This window comes from Ischnura elegans, chromosome 6 (genome assembly GCF_921293095.1).
Source record: "Ischnura elegans chromosome 6, ioIscEleg1.1, whole genome shotgun sequence".
NCBI classification, from domain to species: domain Eukaryota; kingdom Metazoa; phylum Arthropoda; class Insecta; order Odonata; family Coenagrionidae; genus Ischnura; species Ischnura elegans.
Window position 1 is genome coordinate 101,158,715 of NC_060251.1, and position 20,057 is coordinate 101,178,771.

Here is a 20,057-nt window from a genome sequence, read left to right on the forward strand (position 1 = left end):
TGAAAGTTAGTAGGCTTAATTGTGTATTGAGGAGGATAGTCCAAGTTGGGAATGGATACGCGCTGGGATGATTGGCGAAATACAGAAAGACGAAGTGGTGGACATGGTGGGTGAGGAGAGGCAGCTTGTTCACGCGATGTGGAGGAGACGGAAGGTATGGATGGAGCAAGTTTTGAGCGGGGATACGACATCAAAACTGAACGACCAAGTGCTGTACATGGTGGGTAAGGAGAGGCATCTTCTAGATGAGATACGAAGGAGACGGAATGTTTGGATGTAGGTAGTTTGGAGAGGGGGTCTTATGTATAAAACATGGTTAGAAAGAAGAATGTACTTAGCAAAGGCGGAGAAGGAAGAGAAAAGAATTTGTAGATGGAATGTAAGTGAGTAAGTCTTGCGCAGCTAGGTTCTGGGTTGTTCTACGTGTCGCTACATCTTTGTGACGACAGTTTTACCAGCGTTGCCGCAGATGTCTTCAAGTTCGTGATTTCAAATACTTTTGTATTTTGAAGTTTCAAATCTGAGGTCTCTTGCTGTAACGCCGGCGAAACTGTCGTCACGAAAATTAATCAACGCGAAGGATAACCCGGAAACCTAGCTGCCCGTTCTGCACCACTCCGCGGAGAACACCATCAACCAATTATTAAGTGTTATTGTGAATGAAAAGGGAAGTCCAAATAGATAGGAGAGACGGAAAGGGGTTATTTTCATGAAGATGCATGTCAACCTACCCTAACCAGTAGGATGCATTTTCGCATTTGAAAACAAATGCGAAAATTAGTAGCTTTGAATCGCGCAGTAGCGAACCCGCCTTCCTAATTAGGGGGCATCTATAAATTACGTGAAGCGTTAAGAGGGTTGAGGGGGACAAGCCGATTCTCACCTAATCTCGCGTTTGGAGGAGGGGGCAATTATTATGTATTTTTTTCCGCAAGCAACAATATATAATTCCGATCTTATTGAGTCAAAAAATATTGATTAATTTAAGTTAAATAAAACAATTAAATAAATTGTTTGCTGTTCATATATCCAGCACAATGAAGCGTAGGTTAAAGTATTTACAATGAAAATACGTATTTTTAACAATCTCACATGAGATTAGAGGGAGGGGCAAAATCAAAAAGGGGTTGAGAAAAATCTCACGATATCTCACTAAGGTGTTCGAACGTCGCCAAAATAACCTCACGTAATTAACAGACGCCCCTTTAAGTGATTTGATTCGTTCAGTTACCAAGTAACCTCCCAGAGGTGTTACAACGAAAGGGAGAGTGATGAGAGGTCCAGGTGAAGGAGGGGAGGAGGGTGGGGAAGAGACTCCCCACTAGCGAATACGGGGGTCTCCCTCCCCTCCATCCCCCCGCTAAACCCTTTGAGCTTCCTCTGGCCCTCTCACTCTCCTTATCTCTCACTTAGCTCCGCTCGTCACTTCTTTGCACGGAGGGAGGACCGGAGTGAAAGTTTATAAATGCTTTGAGCGTCTCGAAGGCCCCTACACTTCAGCAAGCAAGACGGCGTCATCAATTCAAAGCCACCAGAGGCACAGAAAACACTGGGTCTCCGACTAGCCTAACCAGGAGGAAGGAGTAGGGTTTATTCCATCGCGAAATTTAATCTAGTCTGTGCTCTAGGCGCCATTGTTGGAGAAGTACAACCGAACATTTAAAAAAAGAGAATTAATTTCATCTAAAAAAGTGATTTTTTCGCTAAAAATTTTTTGAATTGGTTTTCTACGTTAATTTTACGTCTTTCTACTCGTTTTTCCCGAATTTTCGTGGAAGAATTAGCGCATGCTTGAATTATTATAGGCGTCACTCCATTTGCCTGATCAGAAGAAGGATTTTTTTCACCATGGAGACGAGGCAGAGGATCGCAAGTGTGTTGCTGGTGCTGGCACTATGGAACGCCTTCGCCGTTGGAGACGAAATCCGTGAGTCGTTCGTGATTTCCTTTGCCCCCTAACCTTTGACCCTGAAATGTGTCGCTTGCCGAGTCTTTCGCATTCGGAGGTAAAAAATTCATTGCCATTTTGAATGAATGACTTTTGTGTACATACACTTTGTGTACATAGACTTTTGTGCTACGAGAAGACGCATTATACCTTCCACGAATAACGTATTGCCTTCTAGCTCCGTTCGATGAAAAAATGTCAGTGTTTGAATAAGAATGTAAAAAGGTGATAGTACGCAGCATTTTCAAAGTTTTTGTTTTCATTAGCGTGTGACTTCAGAAACACCTCTCCATACTCCATTCATTTATAATACAAATACACAGTTTTTGAAAATTACTTATTATAATATATCTATTTATCAAATATTTTCTTAATATCAACGGAAAATATAGCGACGATGCAATATGAATATTGACAACTGTCCAACCTTATCCTCTATTAATACAGATCCACTGAGTCAACCTCTGTGTAAAATTGGTAGAATGTTTTGAAGGCATTAATGGTTTAAATAGATGAGTTACGTGACCTCTCCGTATGCCTTGTGCCACTGATAACATAATTCATACGATGATCAAAGGTTAAACCCTTCTACTAAATCCACATTGAAAATTTTAATGGGATGGGATCAATTTTTAAGACGAATAGTTCGTTATTATAATGAATCAGCACTTATTTCTTTAAAAAACTGATGGAAAAAGTGCAAGCCTTGAGGGGGAAATAATTAGTCCATAAGGATATTGCAATATTTATTGAAATATTCGAAGAAGGTTTTAACACACCGAAATTTAAGTGAATTACAATTACATAAGTGCTTCTTTACATTTTATTGCTACACTCAATGTAAAAATCTTTGCAATATTGATAAACAAAGTGAAAATTAAGGGTTATCAAAAAATGGTGCGCTTTCGGTAATTCATACGAAGATAGTAGAGATAGGGTGATAGAGATTTTTCAGAGGCTACCTGATCCGTGGCCGAGGTCCCCTAGGCGCCTTTCTTTTGGACTAGGCTAATGTCGATGACGAGTTTCATTGTTGAGGGACTAAGGGCACATAAATTGAAATTGGTCATGCAAAAAAAACTGTTTGGGACGAAAATTTCGAAAATCAAGAAAACATAAACTATGGGTGACTCTCTTTTTATTTTAACCACGTTCAAAACCGCACTCTCAATTCATGATTACCCTGTATTATTATTGTATTTTGATTTTTAAACAAACTCATAAATTTTCTACTTTAAAAAATGTCAAGTATCCTTATACATCATCATAACCTTATTCTTATTCATCAATATGATCCAATAAACATTGTGCAGGTCACTGATGCATTGAGTGCATGTGGTTCAAGTATAACGAGCAGCAATTGGGTCATTACCATGGCGCGCATGATTTTCGTGCAGGAACAAATTATCCTTTCACAGAAGCAGCCTTCGGACTTGAGCACTCGTGAGGATTTAATATCGGGATGAGGATTTTTCCCAACCAGGAGGCGTAACCTTGAGACTTTATGAGAACATTTTTTTTATAGCGATAAAAGTGGGACTGGCCTGCAAACGGTTGGCGTTGGAGCGTGCAAGCTGTGATAAACAAAGGTTTAAAAATTTTCATGACAAGAATTTCATTCTTTTCAGTAAATATTTAACTTAAATCCCTAGACCGAGGTACTGGCATTAGTTTGTATACATTTTGAAGCCCAAAAGTAATCGTAAATTTTAGACATGAACCTCAAAAATTTAGCGAGAAATAAAAATGTTAAATGTGTTGCTATGCATAAAAAATACAATAGCAATATTTGAAAAAAATAGACCTTGACCCACTCCATCCGCATTGATGACGAAAAATATAATCTTGATAAATGCTGACATCTGCCGCAGCACTCTTGACGATGAACGGAGGCGATATAACTCTATCCTTTCCAACATATCAAGGCCTTGTTTTTCTTTCCACTCCTCTGGCAATTTGAGAAAGGCTTTCTTCGAACGAAACTTGATATTGAACTTAATTTAAAGCATTAATATTCTAGCTAAACATGTCTGTAAAGGTTATGAAAAACGTAATAATTATCACGTAGGGAAAATGTATTTCAGAGAACTGAAATGTTAAGAAGACCAAAGCCATGCCCATCATGGCCAACGAAGATTCAGTTTAAAATTGTTTTTGAATATAATAATTGTTTGGCATGTAAACTTATATTAATTAATTTTTTGAGGCATAAATAAGGTATATATCATTGTACAAAGGATTTTTAGGCTACAAATCTAGAATTTATTTGAACTTTTACCACTTTGGCTGGAAGATAAAGCTAAAATATTTACTGAGAGTTTCGGAAATATTTGTTCCATTTTAAAAGGATCAGTTTTTCAAAAGACTTTTATTTCTGCCAAACCACAGTTTTATCCATTGATGAATTCAAGAAACCACTTGATAGTATTTAATACTTTAAAAGGGGTTACTTAGAGCTGAGATTTAAATAATAAAAATAATTGACCCAAAGAGAAACGCAGAATATTACAATACGATACATTAATTTTTCAAGTTCTTACTCTTCATGTACAAAGAAATAGGTTTCTAGCCATATTCAAGGATACACTTTTAGCCTTGGAACTTTTAGAATATTGGTGGTTTTTATTTTCTTGATCCAAGTTTTTACTCAATTTAGTTTATCTCAATCACTATTCATGGTGAAATATTACTTTAAGCCAGGGATTAAAACTCCATGCTAAAACTTTTAAAGAAAAGGTTACTTTGCGAACTAAACTGCTTTTGGCTGCTACTTCATTCCATGCCACGCAAAATTTTTTTACATTAAAATGAACACTTGGCAGGCGGAAAGCCAAAATAGTCATAAAGTTAAACTCTATTCAATTTATACTCACAGCCTATGGGGCTGTGAAATTGCTTGGAATCTTATTCAACGTTTCACAATAGTACTTGCTCAATACCTGAAAAATATAAACATGAAATTATTGATAGAGTTTTACAGTACAAAGGGAATAATCAATGAAAATACATGTGGGGGAAAAGTTGATATGCACACAGAAAATATTGCTTAAATCACTTCATGCTATTCATCATCATCATCATCACTGGTCAACAATCCTAGGATTGGTTTGACGCAGCTCTCCGCTCAGTTCTCCTATCAGCTAATCTTTTCACACCCACGTATGTCTTCTCTTTCACATCTCTCTTTACTTGTTCCATGATAAAAATAATGAACGGATGTATTTTTATTAAAATTTCTTTCAATGGAGATTATAACTTTTGCTGTGTCTTTGTTTAACATTTATTAAAGAAAATGAAATGTAATTGAGTAATTTATTAAAGAATGTTAAAGTTTTATCATGATTCGCGATACACAACCTTTTATTGACCTGCTATAATTTGTAAAATATGCCACTATTAAACCGATGAAAAAGAAAAATATTGATTTTTCCGGTCGTTATAGAGGTTAAACGACTTCATGCGTTACGCAAAAGCGGTAATGACATCAGTATCGGCGCATTGACCCTGTCGCAAGGCGTTTATCTAGCACTCTTGGTGAAATGAGTCCCATACTTTTCAGCCTCCGTCCTGTGCAAGGGTGTCACACGGCCGTCATTGCCTCATAATGGCGCAAACGTGGCGAGCGAAAAGCTGATTCAAGACTTCGGCAAACGAGACCGGAATGTCAAATGCCGCACCACGCATGTCCCAAAGACCCAATCTCACACTCTCCGAGTCTTTCGGAGTTTTCGCGTGTCACTAGCTCACCCATTCGACGGCCGATGTACCAAATGGGACCCATATGAACGACGTCTCGTTGCCCTGCTGAGGATCAAATCTGGAGCACCAGAATTGCGAAGTCAGTACTCCCTTCACCACAGTTGAAAAAGCCGGCCAAACTGAGAAAGGCAAGCGCGAAAGGGGGAGCCAAGATGCTTGCGGGATTAGCCTGGTTGTAATAACTTAACTCAATCAGTGGTATATTTCAGACCTTCCGTAAGAACAGCAATGAAATTCATATTAACTCTCATGGGAAAATATTCTCTTGGGTCGGGACTCGAATAACGTACCATTGACTTTCCGTACCAATAGCAGGCGTCTATGCTATCCAGATTTCTTAATTCTCGGCCTTAACGGTGATATATAGTTGGCAATGCAAGGGAATATTAGCCTCTAATAAACCTCTCAAAGATGCACCCCATTTTAGCCATAACGACACACTTGACGGTACACTTATGTCGTATATTTACTATGGAAATTAATATGAATTTTCGCAATCAGAGATTCACCTCATACGTTAGTTTGGATTGATAAGTATACAATTCAACCCGCACTAGTCCAAAATCGGGAGAAATTCACACATTCATAGTTCCTGCCGCTCAGCTAACCCGCAACTTAATGTATTTTGGAGTTATAATGTCCGAAGGCCAAATTCATAGTGGGCACAAATTCTCGATGTGCTTTTTAAAGACGAATCCCCATAAATAAGGAAAAAAAACTATAGAAAAGGTTAGCACATGAGGTCAATTTAGGTAAACAACGTTCGACCAAAAACGTTTTGAGGGGTAGAAACGTATTTAAAATAGTAAAATTTATTCACCCAAAATCAAAAATAACTATATATGCACTGAACAATTGTCAGAAATTTAAGGTAGAAATAATACGTTATTTCTGGAATTTATAGTAATTTTTCAAAATTAAAGAATATGAAAAAGTAATTTTCTAATCAATTGAAGACGACATATAGGACAAGAATTAGAGAGAGACAATTATCAGTGTCAGCTAGTGTTTTTACGATGGCCGTATGTGTATAAATTTAATGAAAATGACGTATTATTTTCCGTGCAATATTGTATCTTCGAAGTGTTTTTTCATCATCTTTTAAGAATATTATTCTCGTCAACGTAAATTTATGGACGTGATTAAGCCACGCATAACGAACGATTAGTAATTCGCTCACTTAGGCCTAATTCATAACAACTTCGATCTGATTACTTGGAATTTCATTCAGAAATTTTTTTATGAAGACTTTATTCCTCTATTATTATTTTATGAAGCCTCTATTTCTGCCCTTAAATTTTATTAAGTAGGAATTAAATTTATTCGAAAACATGGTAACTAATTCAAAATTACTTGACGGATCCGCTGTGTAAGATTTTACGTTCAAAAAGCTCCAGCTGTTGACGCTTTTATAGAGACTGCCATTAAAAAATAAAGACTGATCTTGGAAAAAAATGTAAGGACATATATGAATCTTCTCCAGTCCTTAGGTGTCAACCGAGTTGGTTGTTAGGCGGGAGTGATTTTAACTAAAATAAAGCGATTGTCTCCATGAAGCTTTGACCTTATAGACGATCCGTGAAAGCAAAGAAAACCGCTGCCCAATAGCATCATACACAAAGGTAACCCAAAAATTGTGCTGTCTTCCTTCGAGTACATGGTAGCCAATGGCATTGCAAAGTTTCAACTTGCAATAAAAATCTTTGCCTTGCAAACGACAATTTTAGTTGATATCGACACGGAGAAGTCTAATGCACACATATTTAAAATTAAATGCTGAAAAAAAAGTATCGAAAATAAACATTTATTTTCAATCCTTTTTCCAGCATCATTATGTTCGGAGTTTTAATCGACAATTAAATGTTTACCAGAGCATAATTTCACTTATATTTGAGAAATTTTCTAGAGTTACCGAAATCACGATAGGAAAATAAAGAACTCTTATTCGAAATAAAAATGCATAATCATGCACGGCAATTCCTGAAATTTAACTGTATAAACACTGGACATCCACTTTACTCTCAGACCCAGTACGGATCATTGTCTCAGACGACAACCGAGTATTTAAAACCCTCGCATAGATTTTTTCGAAAAATTATAACGCTTTCACTCATCTCTGGAATCCGCTCGACTATCAGAGCGACTTTCCCAGAGGGTAGAAAATCAGCTGGACGTTTTATGCGCTCTTTTTTTTCATTTAGTGTCGATCCGTCGTCGGTCGTTAGTTTCTCGAGTGTGCAGTAGTACACAAGGAAGCTATTACGGTCTCGAGAAGAGAAACCTAGCTGCAATTGGCGCACGTCTCCCCTGCAATAGGAAAGTGAAAAGAGGTGAAATGAAGCAACGGGCGGGCCCCGCTGTCTATCCGTAGGTAGCTGTTGCACCACGATTTAGTGTCGGCACCATTAGACGCCGCCGTAACAGGAAAAGACACACGGTAGGCAGACTCAAAGAACATGCAAAAAAGCCTTGCCGTATATTAACCGTAGGATTTTTTCGCTAATGTTTTCTTAATGACAATTGTGTTAGAATTAGAAAAATAAAGATACCCGTGTATTTATACGTTTTTCGATCCGTCACCTAGTTCTCGAGCCATTCAAAGCGATAAATCGTTGACCTTAACCCTTTCGTAGAGAAGTTGATGACGTCACCAACTCCTGCCGAGAGGGACTCCATGTTTCAGATACTCCAGGTCCTCGCGGATCAGGCTCGTGCGGCTCACTGTTGTTTAAACTCTCGTTTGGGATTCGTTCCTTTAATGAGCGCTTCTCTCTGAAGCCGAAACTAATGAGAAATGAAGTCACTAACTCTTAAAAATTTGGCGGCACAGTTAGATATTTTTTATGTAAGAGAATGCATGAATCAGGTAGACTTTATTTTTGCCGAACCTTAAATTTTCATTCCATCTTCTTTCCGTGAATCGTGACTTCGGTATGAGTGAAAGAGCGCTTCGTTTCACGTCTATTCACGGATCGCAAGTCAAGCACAGAGAGTTTTAATGGGTCAATTATCAAGAGAAAAAGGGAAGCTGCTCGCGCGATACTTACATAACTGCAACGAGCGAGCAAAAAGCATAGAAATGTTTTAACAATGCAAAGAGTCGCTGCAGACCCTTTGGCTACGTGCTGAGGTTAGATTGCTTGACCTGTTAAGGCTATATCGTTTAGAGCGAAACGGAGAACATTATGTTAGAACCGCACCAGATTTCTATGACCAACAGAAACAATAAAATAAGTTAGATATACTGCCGAAAGTATTGGTGTAGGAATTCGTTTTTCCCCAGAGCAACTAAGGACTCAAACAGATGATAGATCGAACTCAGACAGTCAATATATCCTACTGCGTACTTTAATCACTTTTTAATCTCGTAAAGAAAAACGTCTGGTGGCCAAAATGCTCCATTCGCACGCCCGTTAATGCGGCTTGCTGAATAATGTGTAGATATAAATATAGATCAACATCATCACAAGAGTGGCATCTTGATGCAGCTGAAAGTTTCCCAAACTTTTCTTTGTGGATTTAGTTTGGATTTTTAAGCAACACAGGAGATGTCTCGAAGAACTTAAATGCTATTCTTTATATCTACTATAGATTTTTCCGTACTAATTCCGCGTGCCATTAGTTTCTGGCTCTAACTGACATTTTTGAGTGAGGTGCTACAAACCTTATGAGATCTATAATCTACATGATAATCCGACTTTTTGGAGCCAGGGTCCTCCCTGGGGTCATTCCAGTGATGCAAAAAATTGGCTCCATTGGGCACTAATAAGCTGCAAGTTATCTAAATTAATCGTCATAAGAAATGTTGACTTCATACATTAAGGGTAAATCGAAGAGTAAAAAATTGATAGCTAAATCAAAGGCAACTTTTTCTTTAGCATGAAATTGGAACTCAAAAGACAAAGGAAATTATTATTAACTTCGCTGTGTTAACCACATAACCCTTGTTATACCGCTCACTATGGGTGAAGTTTTAGGAAGGCCTCGCTACCCCTGACTTCCCAAACCTGAGTAGTAATTTTTCTGAAAAATGTGCGAAACCTGTACATTCAAGTACAATGAAAAAAAGGAATCAAAAGTTTAAGTAATTTAAAAATATCTCTTTATTGTTTCTTATTGGATGATACTCAAAATTCTGTTTACAAAGGCTATTTAAACTAGTTTTACAGGCGGGAACCCCCCGTTACTCTGGGGGGTATTTATTTCCCCTAAACCCTCGGCAGAATTGCTGGTCCCCCCAACATAAGACTCTAAACTCCGTCCTAGCCTCTCACCATTGCGTATCTATATACCAGCTATTTTAAGAGGTGAGTAACTAATTCGATGAAATATAGAAGATGACCAACGCATTTTAATCCCAAGGAGATTTTTACATTCTTCACGTGGCTCTCAAAGTCAATAAAAAACAACAAAAACTTCACTTCGTACGTTCCGCGGTTTGAGTTCAAAGAAAATGGTTGCGAAAGGTTTTATCATAATCAAGGCGAAAAAATCGAAATAATTCCTTGTTGGGTAGGGGGAGAAGAATGGAGGAGCAAAGAGGGGTGAGGTTTAGAAACTAAAGCGTCGGGCAGGGAAAATTTTTAAGGCGAATGGGCGGAGTGGGAAATTTGAGAATTGAAAAAGCCAAGGTCAGCAGTGACGTCAATACCAAGACACCCATGAAAATCCAAGCATTGAATCCGCAGGGAACGAACCTGAGTTGGGAATGACAGGTAAAAGCAATTTCGGTTAGTGGACCACATCTGTGTCTGCATTTTTAATTTTATTATCCTCAAAAATATGTTGCCCGTTACCGTTTTTTTCATTGCACAAAATCTTTGGAACAAGTAAACTACAATTTTTAAAGCTGTAAAAACTACCTACAACGTTTTATGAAGCCTAGCTTAAACCTTGAACTACCAATGGGAAATATCCTCTCCACGCTAGGGAGCGTTCAGCCATCGGTTTTTATGTAGACAAAGGCTTGTATTAATGAATATCCTTTATATTTTCCCTTTGTCTCCACAGAGTAAGCCTACCTAAGTCCGTGGGAGTTAGCTAAGACTCCTGACAACTTTCGCGAAATGCTACAGACTTTTTCTTAAATAATAATAATTTTATTACTCCACATACAAATTACATGACAATAGCAAAATTGAGTCATTTTAGATATCCTCGAAGGATAACCTGTTTTAGGCTATCATCCAAAATAATGATGTATTATGCTTTACATATAGTGTAGATCATTTTTTGTTACCTTGTTAATCTATGTTCACAAAACGTAAGTGCGTACATGAAAAATAACAACGAAAATAGTATTTATAATTCATTTAAATTAATGTTTTATAACAAATATATTCTAATTATTATTACATTCAAATTGTTGCTTTGAAAGTGGTATTTGTCTGTGGGAGAACAGGATCATTTTATGCACAACGCTCATTCTTGTAACTTTTTAGCATTAGTACGATAATTTTATCAAATTCTGGATGCTTGCACTGATCTATACATTACAATAGTGTTTGTTAGGACAGCTTTAATTCGTAGGAAAAATATGGGAATGTCAAGAGGAATGTTAGTTATAAATTCATGAATGTGAGTGTAGAGAATATGTTTTAATATAAATGAGTGGAAAGGGAGAGGGGAAATTAAAAAGTCTAAGTTGTCAATACCGTCTAGAAAAAAAACCCGCATTTTTATCAATAAGTGCGTTATCTATGAGATGTCTTGGCTAATATGTAGGATTCCACTGAAATGTAGTTAGGAGGTACAAAATAAAAACAATAAAAAGTATTCCTAAAATAAACCTGAACCCGACGGCGGCACATTAAGTCATCTTTGCCAACAGAGAACGAAATAAACATAAGAAAAAAATCTCGATTACTGGCAGACATTTGAAAACAATAGTTTTAAACTTTTTTAAAGAATAATAGAGAATGAAACGAACTAAAGTTCTAACATACCATATTTTAAGGTACGAAATTGGATGTTGACTGGATCGTTAATATAACCTCCCACATTAGCACTTCAGCTAACCATATTTGAAAACATACAATGAAACGGGAAAAGACAAATTATCTGCAAATATTAAAGCTGCATCTTCGTTTCTCGTATTGAAAACGCTTGATTCGTTGTGGCTTACACTCTTTTGAGCTATTCCTTCCATCAATGGCAGAATATCTCTGAGCGAGGGAATGAAACAGAACGACGTCACTTATGAATGAAAAGTGGGAAGAAAAGGGAAATTCCTATTTTAAACTTTGGTCGTCGTCACTTCCTTCTTTTCCATATACTTAATTATCCTAAAGCAACGTGATTTCAGGTGTGAGTGAAAACCCCATAGCTTCATCGCATGAAACTAACAAATGGGCAAATTCTTGGCTTCCCAATAAAAAACTTCACAGCTAATTCCATGAAACCTTCATGAACAGCACTACCGTTTACCGACGTGCACACTTGGGTGGCCCGATATATGAAGCTTTTTTTACTTAGTTACATCTGACAAGTAGGAAAGAGATGCCATTCCTTTCATGGAATGAAATTTGCTTTTTTGAAAAGATAATTTAGGTCTTAAAAAGTCTAATTATTTATCTTCAACTCCCCCAAAATAGCACATTTAAGGCATTATATCAGGGGTTTCTAATGATCACCCACGATGGAGAGTCATAAACACTGTTTTTTTTAATTTTAAGGGTATAGCAGTTTATGTTATCCGATTTCAAATATATTTTAGATTAAATAGATGAAATGTATATGAAAACTGTAAAAATGCATTTCATTCCCACCAGTAGTATTTCACCAAGCAAATCAGAGCCTATATTCTCAAAATTTCACTAGATAGTGCTTCTTAAGAGAGCGGTTCACCGTCTCCGCATTGGCTCGGATTTTCAGGAGGTGGTACCTCATGTATATAGCTTATGTTGTAAAATGAGCAAAAACTCGAGTGCACTCGGCATTTTGATAATGGTAGCCCATATTGTTCTTGCACAGATAATAGAAACCGTTATCTTTGAAGCCATGTTGTCCATAAATCTTTCTCCTTGATGTCTGTCGAAAAATTCGCATCCGCAAAGATGTAAATTATTTTTCTCATACATTTGTGCAAAAAACCATTTTCGCGAAACGAGAAAATGGGGGGGTGGAAGATTCATCATGAGACTCTAACCCGCAGACATCATGCGCACGAATAACCGCGCGGGGAAAGCTAGTTGGCCTCAATTGACTGTAAGGTGACGCTATAACGGCAAAGGGGACGAATTACCATTCATATTTGCAAACTCATGACTTCAAAAGTAATTAAAATGAAAAGTAATGATACGGGTGGGTTGAAATATCTGATATATAACAACGTTTCCTGTTTGACTAATTCAGTCAGTAACTCAACAAGGCTAAAGACACTAAAGATACAGAAATGAACTTTTCAAATTATATTCCTTGTGTAATACTCATCGTAAAACAAAACAAACACAAAGTACCGTTACGCACACTTTTATAATAGGTACTGCTGATTATTTTCAACGGCATTATCGAGACAAACAGAAAAGCAGTCGACGGCATTATAAGAGTTTTCGCATAGAAAGTTGCGTTTGTTTTTGTTTTACAAAGAGTATTACTTCATTCCACCAAGTAACTCCGAAATGAGAAATTTTAATTCTGTGGGTCATATTTCGGTGCACTTAAAATTTTTTTTTCAAGAATAATTGTCGGGGTTTTTGTATTCAGTTCATATAAACTTTTTGAATCCATAAGAATAGCATTGAAATCGGAGCAGACCATTCTGTTAATACTTTTGTTTAATTCCATTTGAAATATTGGGTAAAAATATAGTAGCCATAATTTAGTGCACAACGCCCATTGGGCGTCGCCCATTAACATTATGCTTGATAACAGCGACATCATGGCAAAATTAGAAGTACCAAAACGCACTTCCCTGAACTTTTTTTAGAAGTGAAATATATGTGTGTGTAATATATGTAAATAATATACAATGTGTTCTTTTATTACAACTAATTATTTACATGGCTACATCCTTCCATTCTGAGTATGTGAGGCTCTTTATGAAAAACTATGCTCTATTTTGTTTTTAAATTGCTACAAATGTGCTGCTAAATGCTTTGTTGACCTAATCCATATATTAGTTTATTTTTGAAGCTGTTACAAATAATCGCACTTGCTTGAAAATATGGGTGCAAATAGGAATTTCAAACATAATTTTGGGCGAAAATGGGTTTACAAATAATGTTTAAACATTATTGATGAATACCTAAAAAAAAACCCTCGGCCATGCGCATCAGATCTCAGACTCATTATCACGAAGAGGTGTTGCCGCGGAGAGTAATGAACTTTTAGTGCAATTAGAAAACTAATTTAATGAAAGAATTTTTGTTTTTTTTTTGTATTCCATGAATGTTAAATTTTTGTCTTAAGAAGAAAAGCATCGAAATCGGAAAGAACCCCCCTAAAAACAGCGGCCTTAACACCCCCCTGCTTTTTAACTATATTTAAAAAATCAATTGAATCAATTACGAACGTTTTAAAGGGACATTTTATTCCTTGTGCAATGTAAATTTCATGATCTTTGTATAACTACTCTGGAAACTAGGTGATAAGAAAACAAACTACAAAGCCATGGAGACAAATGCCAATAACATTTCATTTTGTCAGGAGCCCACATTCCTTCCGGTGTGTACGCTTGTCATCGAAGAAATGAGTCATGAATTACGACACTAAAATATTGGTGACACTTTATCATGTGTATTCAATAAAATACAGTTTTATCGTGAAAGCACCATTAGCTATGATTCATGCGCACAAAAAGAAATCGTACCTAAACGGTTCGATAAGCCAATGGACAACGAACACCTTTATAACTTGAAGACTTGCATTCACGAGTTATGACATTTTAATATGGTATCTGAACTGAATTTTAATAAAGTAGTTTGGCAATAATTTTACAGGTTTCAGCTATTATTTATAAGGCAAATAAGTAAGCATTGTTAGAGTAAGTTAAATAACAAACCCCTCTCCGTTAATCAGTACATCAATTGCGTCTTCCTACAATCAAATTGTAATGCCTCATGGATTCACTATTTTATAGCTTAAAAATAATATTATGAGAATTTTTTATGCCTAATTAAATTAGCACTTATTTCAATACGTATTCGTGCCAAATTGACCACGAAAAAATTCATGGTTACGTGAGAGTCTTGAAAAATGGTAATGGCACAGGAAAATAATTCTATAATGATAGCGTACTTGACAAATATGATTTAAGTGTAATTTACAAAGCATTCTGCAACAAAATATCTCAAAATTCCTATATAATTCCGTAACAACTGAGATGTTTGTTGTAAAATAGTCGTAATTCTACAATCATCAGAGAATACCATTAATATCTCATAAAGTTTGAACAACAATTGAAGAATTGTAATATTTTCATTATTTATAGAAATAAATAGTGAAAATATTACAATTATAGGGTGAGAAGCCAAATGATACCAGTGATTATTTTCGAAACAGAGTTAAGTACGGAAATTGATGGAATAAATACACAAAAACTTGTTGCCCAAGGGGTACAAGTCAGTCTCTGTCTGCACTGCCATAGAGTGGAAAATTAAATGCACTAGCAAAAATCTAATTTATCTCGTTTTTTTCCTTTACCTAACTTATATACCTAGCTCTGTTTGGAAAAAATTGTCTTGCATGTCTTGGCCTCTCATCCTCTCAATTGATTTCAACTCGGAAAACGTGAAAATAAAAAGATTGAAAAATTAAAATAAAAAGAAGATAATAATGGAAAATTCATTGTTGAAGAGAAAACCTTCCCGTGCATGCGTTGGGTACGTGGAGAGAAAATATCTGACTGCAAACAAAACGCTCACTTGCAATTACACACGCATGCTTTCCATCACTCATTTCCATAAGAAACGGTATCGCGTGAAATCCTGAAAAGCGTGAGAAATAAAAAAAAACACACTTTTTATCCTTTCTACCAATAAGAATAGGGATAGTTCATTATGTAACTCTGCACTATGATCAGCATTCCTCGCCAATTCAATATTGCATCCGCATAGACCTTTCTCATATCCAGGAAAAAAGACCAACTCAAATATCACTGAAAGGGTGGTTTTCGCTCCACGTACTACCGTGTGCCGCATTGCGTAACAGCATCGAGAAAACTAATCCTAATGCATTCATTATCTAAGTCCTGTGCACCTTTCTCCGACGGCGAAAAAAATGACGTTTCAAAACCGCACTGCAGAAGACTAATGGGGTTAAATAAAAAGGATGCAACTCAACCGCCTGTTTGTGCCTTATCTTTCACAGAGGTGATTAAATCACGCGGACTCCGCTTGAAGAATTACCCCGTCAGCTGAGTAAAAGGACCTCTAAATAAATGGTATTGCACGTGACGTAATAATGTTGAATGGTGGAAGCGGGTAAGCGAGGGATACGGCTTACGGACGAAGAAAAAAAATGACTGACGTTTCTCTATTCCGCGAAGGAGGTGAAATGCGCGACTAGGACACCGCAGGCAGTGCGTGTCTCTCTCTCTCTCTCTCTCGCATTCGTAAACACTTGAATAGCGAGCGGCGCGGTTCAGTTTGTCGCGTGGTCGGGGTACGTGAACCTCGCTTTCAAAACGCGTCGTCGCCTGCCGTGTGGAAAACGAATTCTCATTTCCTTCTCGTCGGGTAAAAAGCCTCTAGGCGGGAGAATGGTAACGCTGTTCATACATTGGTGGGCGGCTGCCACACTGCAAACTTCACGGTGAAGGGTTTAACTGCAAAAAATTCACGAAGACACTATTCTCTCTCGAACGGGACTAATTCAGACGAAAAATACATTTACGGGAATAAAGAACTTGAATTTTTCGTTTTAACGTATGACGTATTTTTGGTTTAAAACTTATAAGTTTTCACCCTCCAATTCCAGGACATATAGTCATGTAACACGTGACCCAATATGCCTGAATACTGGAAGTGCGTAATCGACGTATATGGCCTTTTCCATGTCCACAGACTTCAAATATGAAATTTATACCCCCTAGAAAGTGCTGAGACAGTATTTTCATTTACAAGATACAGGTAACTGTTAAGTTGACAAGGGTTATATCTGCACGCCCTAAAAATGTTATGATGCAGGTTAAGTTTTTAATTAGCAATAAGTCACGAAAGAAGACTAGCAAACCGGAGTGATGCGTCCTCTTAAAGGTAGAGGGAATTGGAGTGTGCTTAAGAAGCAGTATTACTTGACTGAGCAGATCGTATCATGTCTTCATCTCTTAACTTATATCTAGTTTAAAAATTACTCTATCGTCTTAAAATTTTTATTGTTTGCACAGTAGATCATTATGAAATAATACACGTAACGAAGACATGAATAGTTTACTTCGCCGTATTTTCGGAGGCATCATTTCAATACTTTCGATACAAATAAACATACGAAAGGGACCATTCTGTGTGATATAAAAATTTCGAGATGATAATTCAAGTGTTGAATAAGTAAATGTGTCAGGAAATCAACATAAAAACGAACGGTTCGCTCCGAGAGATGTATCCTCTTCAGGGAGTCCACATGGGACTGGAAATATTACCTTGGTAAAAGCGACGCCGTAGACCATCAGGGAGGAAATGAGATATTTATCATTAACTAAATAAATCCCCATGGACAGGGAATTGATAAGCTAACCGTTGGCTTTTCGGTCAACTGCCCAGAAAACTTGGTTACTCACGGAATCTGCAAATTTCTTCACTCATATGCCAGTTTTCTCTAACAATTTCTAGAATACGAGGTATTGATGATATAATATCTTTATTAGTGGGCACTTTCAGTAATCTTTCGTTCATTTTTTGACCCAACGTAGCAAAATATCTCGAGATAACAGCAAAGATAGGTCCATTATCTTCGCATTAAAAATCGCAATATATGATGAACGAATTAATGTTTCCAGTCGTTTCAATCACAGTTTACTTACAATCTTGCAAGGTAATTAAACTAAAACGCCTTAAGAGAGTTAGAAATTAAAAAAATAAAGTAACCTTATCCTTCAAACCAGTTTTTAAATAAAGTAAATAATGAAATAGTATCATAATCAACAATAATAATATTTTTATTTTAATCTATTTTCAAGTAATTTTAAAAATAGATGATGGAGTGAAAATATTTACCTGAAATATATTACTATAATTCTCATTAATATATTTATCTAATCAGTCGGATGGGAAAATATTTTCTAGGACTGTTCAGCGTATCAATCACGCCACAGAAATTATCGTTGGATATTCACGGGAACAATGGTGAGACTGAGGGATATATTCCGCCAGAGAAAAAGAATTTTTAAATATATACTCATTGTAGCTCTCATTTCTTGCATAACTTTAGCGGTGACAGATATACCAGTATATTCCCCTCTTTCATAAATCACGAATCCGTATTTATTAAAAGTATCCCGAGAATTACATAATCACCTCGAGTGCTCTATTTTCCTTTGGAAGTGATAAATAGAGTCATCAACAAATTTGTGGCAACGAGCCATTGGTCTCTCATTTTTACGCCTGGAGATAGTGCAGTACGACAGCTCGGAAAATTATCAAGCTAAATGCAAATTACTCTTTTGAACTTACTGATAATTTAAAATAATGTACGTATCATATAACGAACGCTTACAGAGGGACTTTAGCTTCTACATATCTTAAAAACATTTGATCTATGTTTAGTAATTGTCAGGTTATCGCCAATAATATTCTCCTTGTTGCCATTCCATCTATCCCATGTTTTGTAATTGAAGAAGAATTCAAATGCACTTTGTCGTATTTCCGTCAATTCTCATACAAGATCATTTGAAAAACAGAGTACATATTCAACGCGAAATCCAAGTGAAGTATTATGTGACGATTAAGAAGGCTATTTTTGCTATATAATGCAAGTGTGACGTCATATGATGACTAGCATAAAGGTAAGATAACCAATATCTATTATCATAAAATGCTAAAACTTCACAAAGATGCAGATAAGTTTTCAAGTTTTTCACATCAGAGAAAAACGGGTACAGTTTGCAGTAAATCAATCCTAGAAAAAATTCAAAACCAACATTCATCCAAACAGAATAACTAGCTTTTAATAAAAAAACAAAATGTGTGACTCCTTCCGCCAGTCTATGAGCTGGTTATTAACGCTACCACTATGTTTTTATTCGCCATTTGCCACTAGCTCGGCCACTTTTCCGATTCCCAAGCCCTACAAATGTACCCATTAATAAAGAACAAAACAACCCTTCTCGCGCAAGCAAAATATTTGTGATGCGTATCCAATGACAACAAAAGTAGTAAGGGAAACTAAATTTCCTTGAGAAGCAGAAGTTTTGCCACAAACTTTGTCCTAAAATTTTTGAAAGTGACTGTACGTGCGAACTCAACACTAATGCATTTGAAAATATTTTTTACTATAAATTTATTAGCCTTTTCAGTTAAAGCTGCTTCTCTTTTTAAGGGGAACCCCAAAAGTCAGCTACAATATTGATCGATTTAAAGTTTATTTCCCGATAGAAACCGTCACGTCAAATATTTGGAGCGTGTCAAGGAAAGCCCATAAACGAAGACGATTTACCAAGTCATATAGAATAGGATGGAACATAATAACTCTTTCACTCTGATGTAAATTCAAATCAGTGGTACTTGACTGTCATCAAAATATTAGATGACAGCCAAGTACCACTGATTTGAATTTACTATTTGTCCTCACATGGCCTATTAATTTTGGTTTAGTTATGGGTGAAATCCTATGCCCAATTTAAAATGCTTTTTATTGTTTTCCGATTCACTTTAAATTGGAATGCATGAAATAGTTTTCAATTAGGGTAAGAGCCGACGGCTCATTAGCTGCTAAATTATCTCGGGATAGCAGGATTTTTTCTCGGGGGGCACAAGGGTCTGATAGGCAATCGGTCTCCTTATATTTGAGATTTAAAACAACACACAAAAATTACTGTACGAAATATGCTCTTTTGATACAAAAGTTATTAAAATGAAAATACTAATAATTTACGCATGTATTAACATCAGCTTTCGAGCCCCTTTCCAACTTGAGTGATGTTTTTTTTCAAGCATCTACTAGCGACTGACCGGCAAATCCGTATTCTTGACTTGGGCCCAAGACTTGATAAAATGATTGAGGCTCCGCAATACACAAAAAAAAACGAACGTAATGGTAAAGGGACCGAATTAAAAATATTTTGTATTATGTAATCTTCTATAGGTGGGGGGATAGCTGGAATTCTAATGAGGAGGTTATTACTGGCGATAACCTGGAAATGACCAAACAGAGGTTAAAGATTTTTAAAAAGATATATAGAAGCTAAAGTCCCTCT

The 20,057-nt window shown here is 36.5% G+C and overlaps 1 protein-coding gene across 2 annotated transcripts in view; it reads left to right on the top strand.

The window, feature by feature from the left end:
* Positions 1 to 1,415: 1,415 nt before the first annotated feature.
* LOC124161268 overlaps positions 1,416 to 20,057 on the top strand; it is a 52,314-nt gene continuing 33,672 nt past the window's right edge. Inside the window, exons 1-2 of one of the 2 annotated variants that reach the window (XM_046537557.1) lie at positions 1,416 to 1,691; positions 1,806 to 1,927. In XM_046537557.1, coding sequence (XP_046393513.1) covers positions 1,849 to 1,927 — 79 coding nt within the window. In that variant the 5' untranslated portion in view covers positions 1,416 to 1,691; positions 1,806 to 1,848. Of the gene's footprint in view, positions 1,928 to 20,057 lie in introns of both variants that reach the window. The other variant, XM_046537556.1, reaches the window with a different exon arrangement.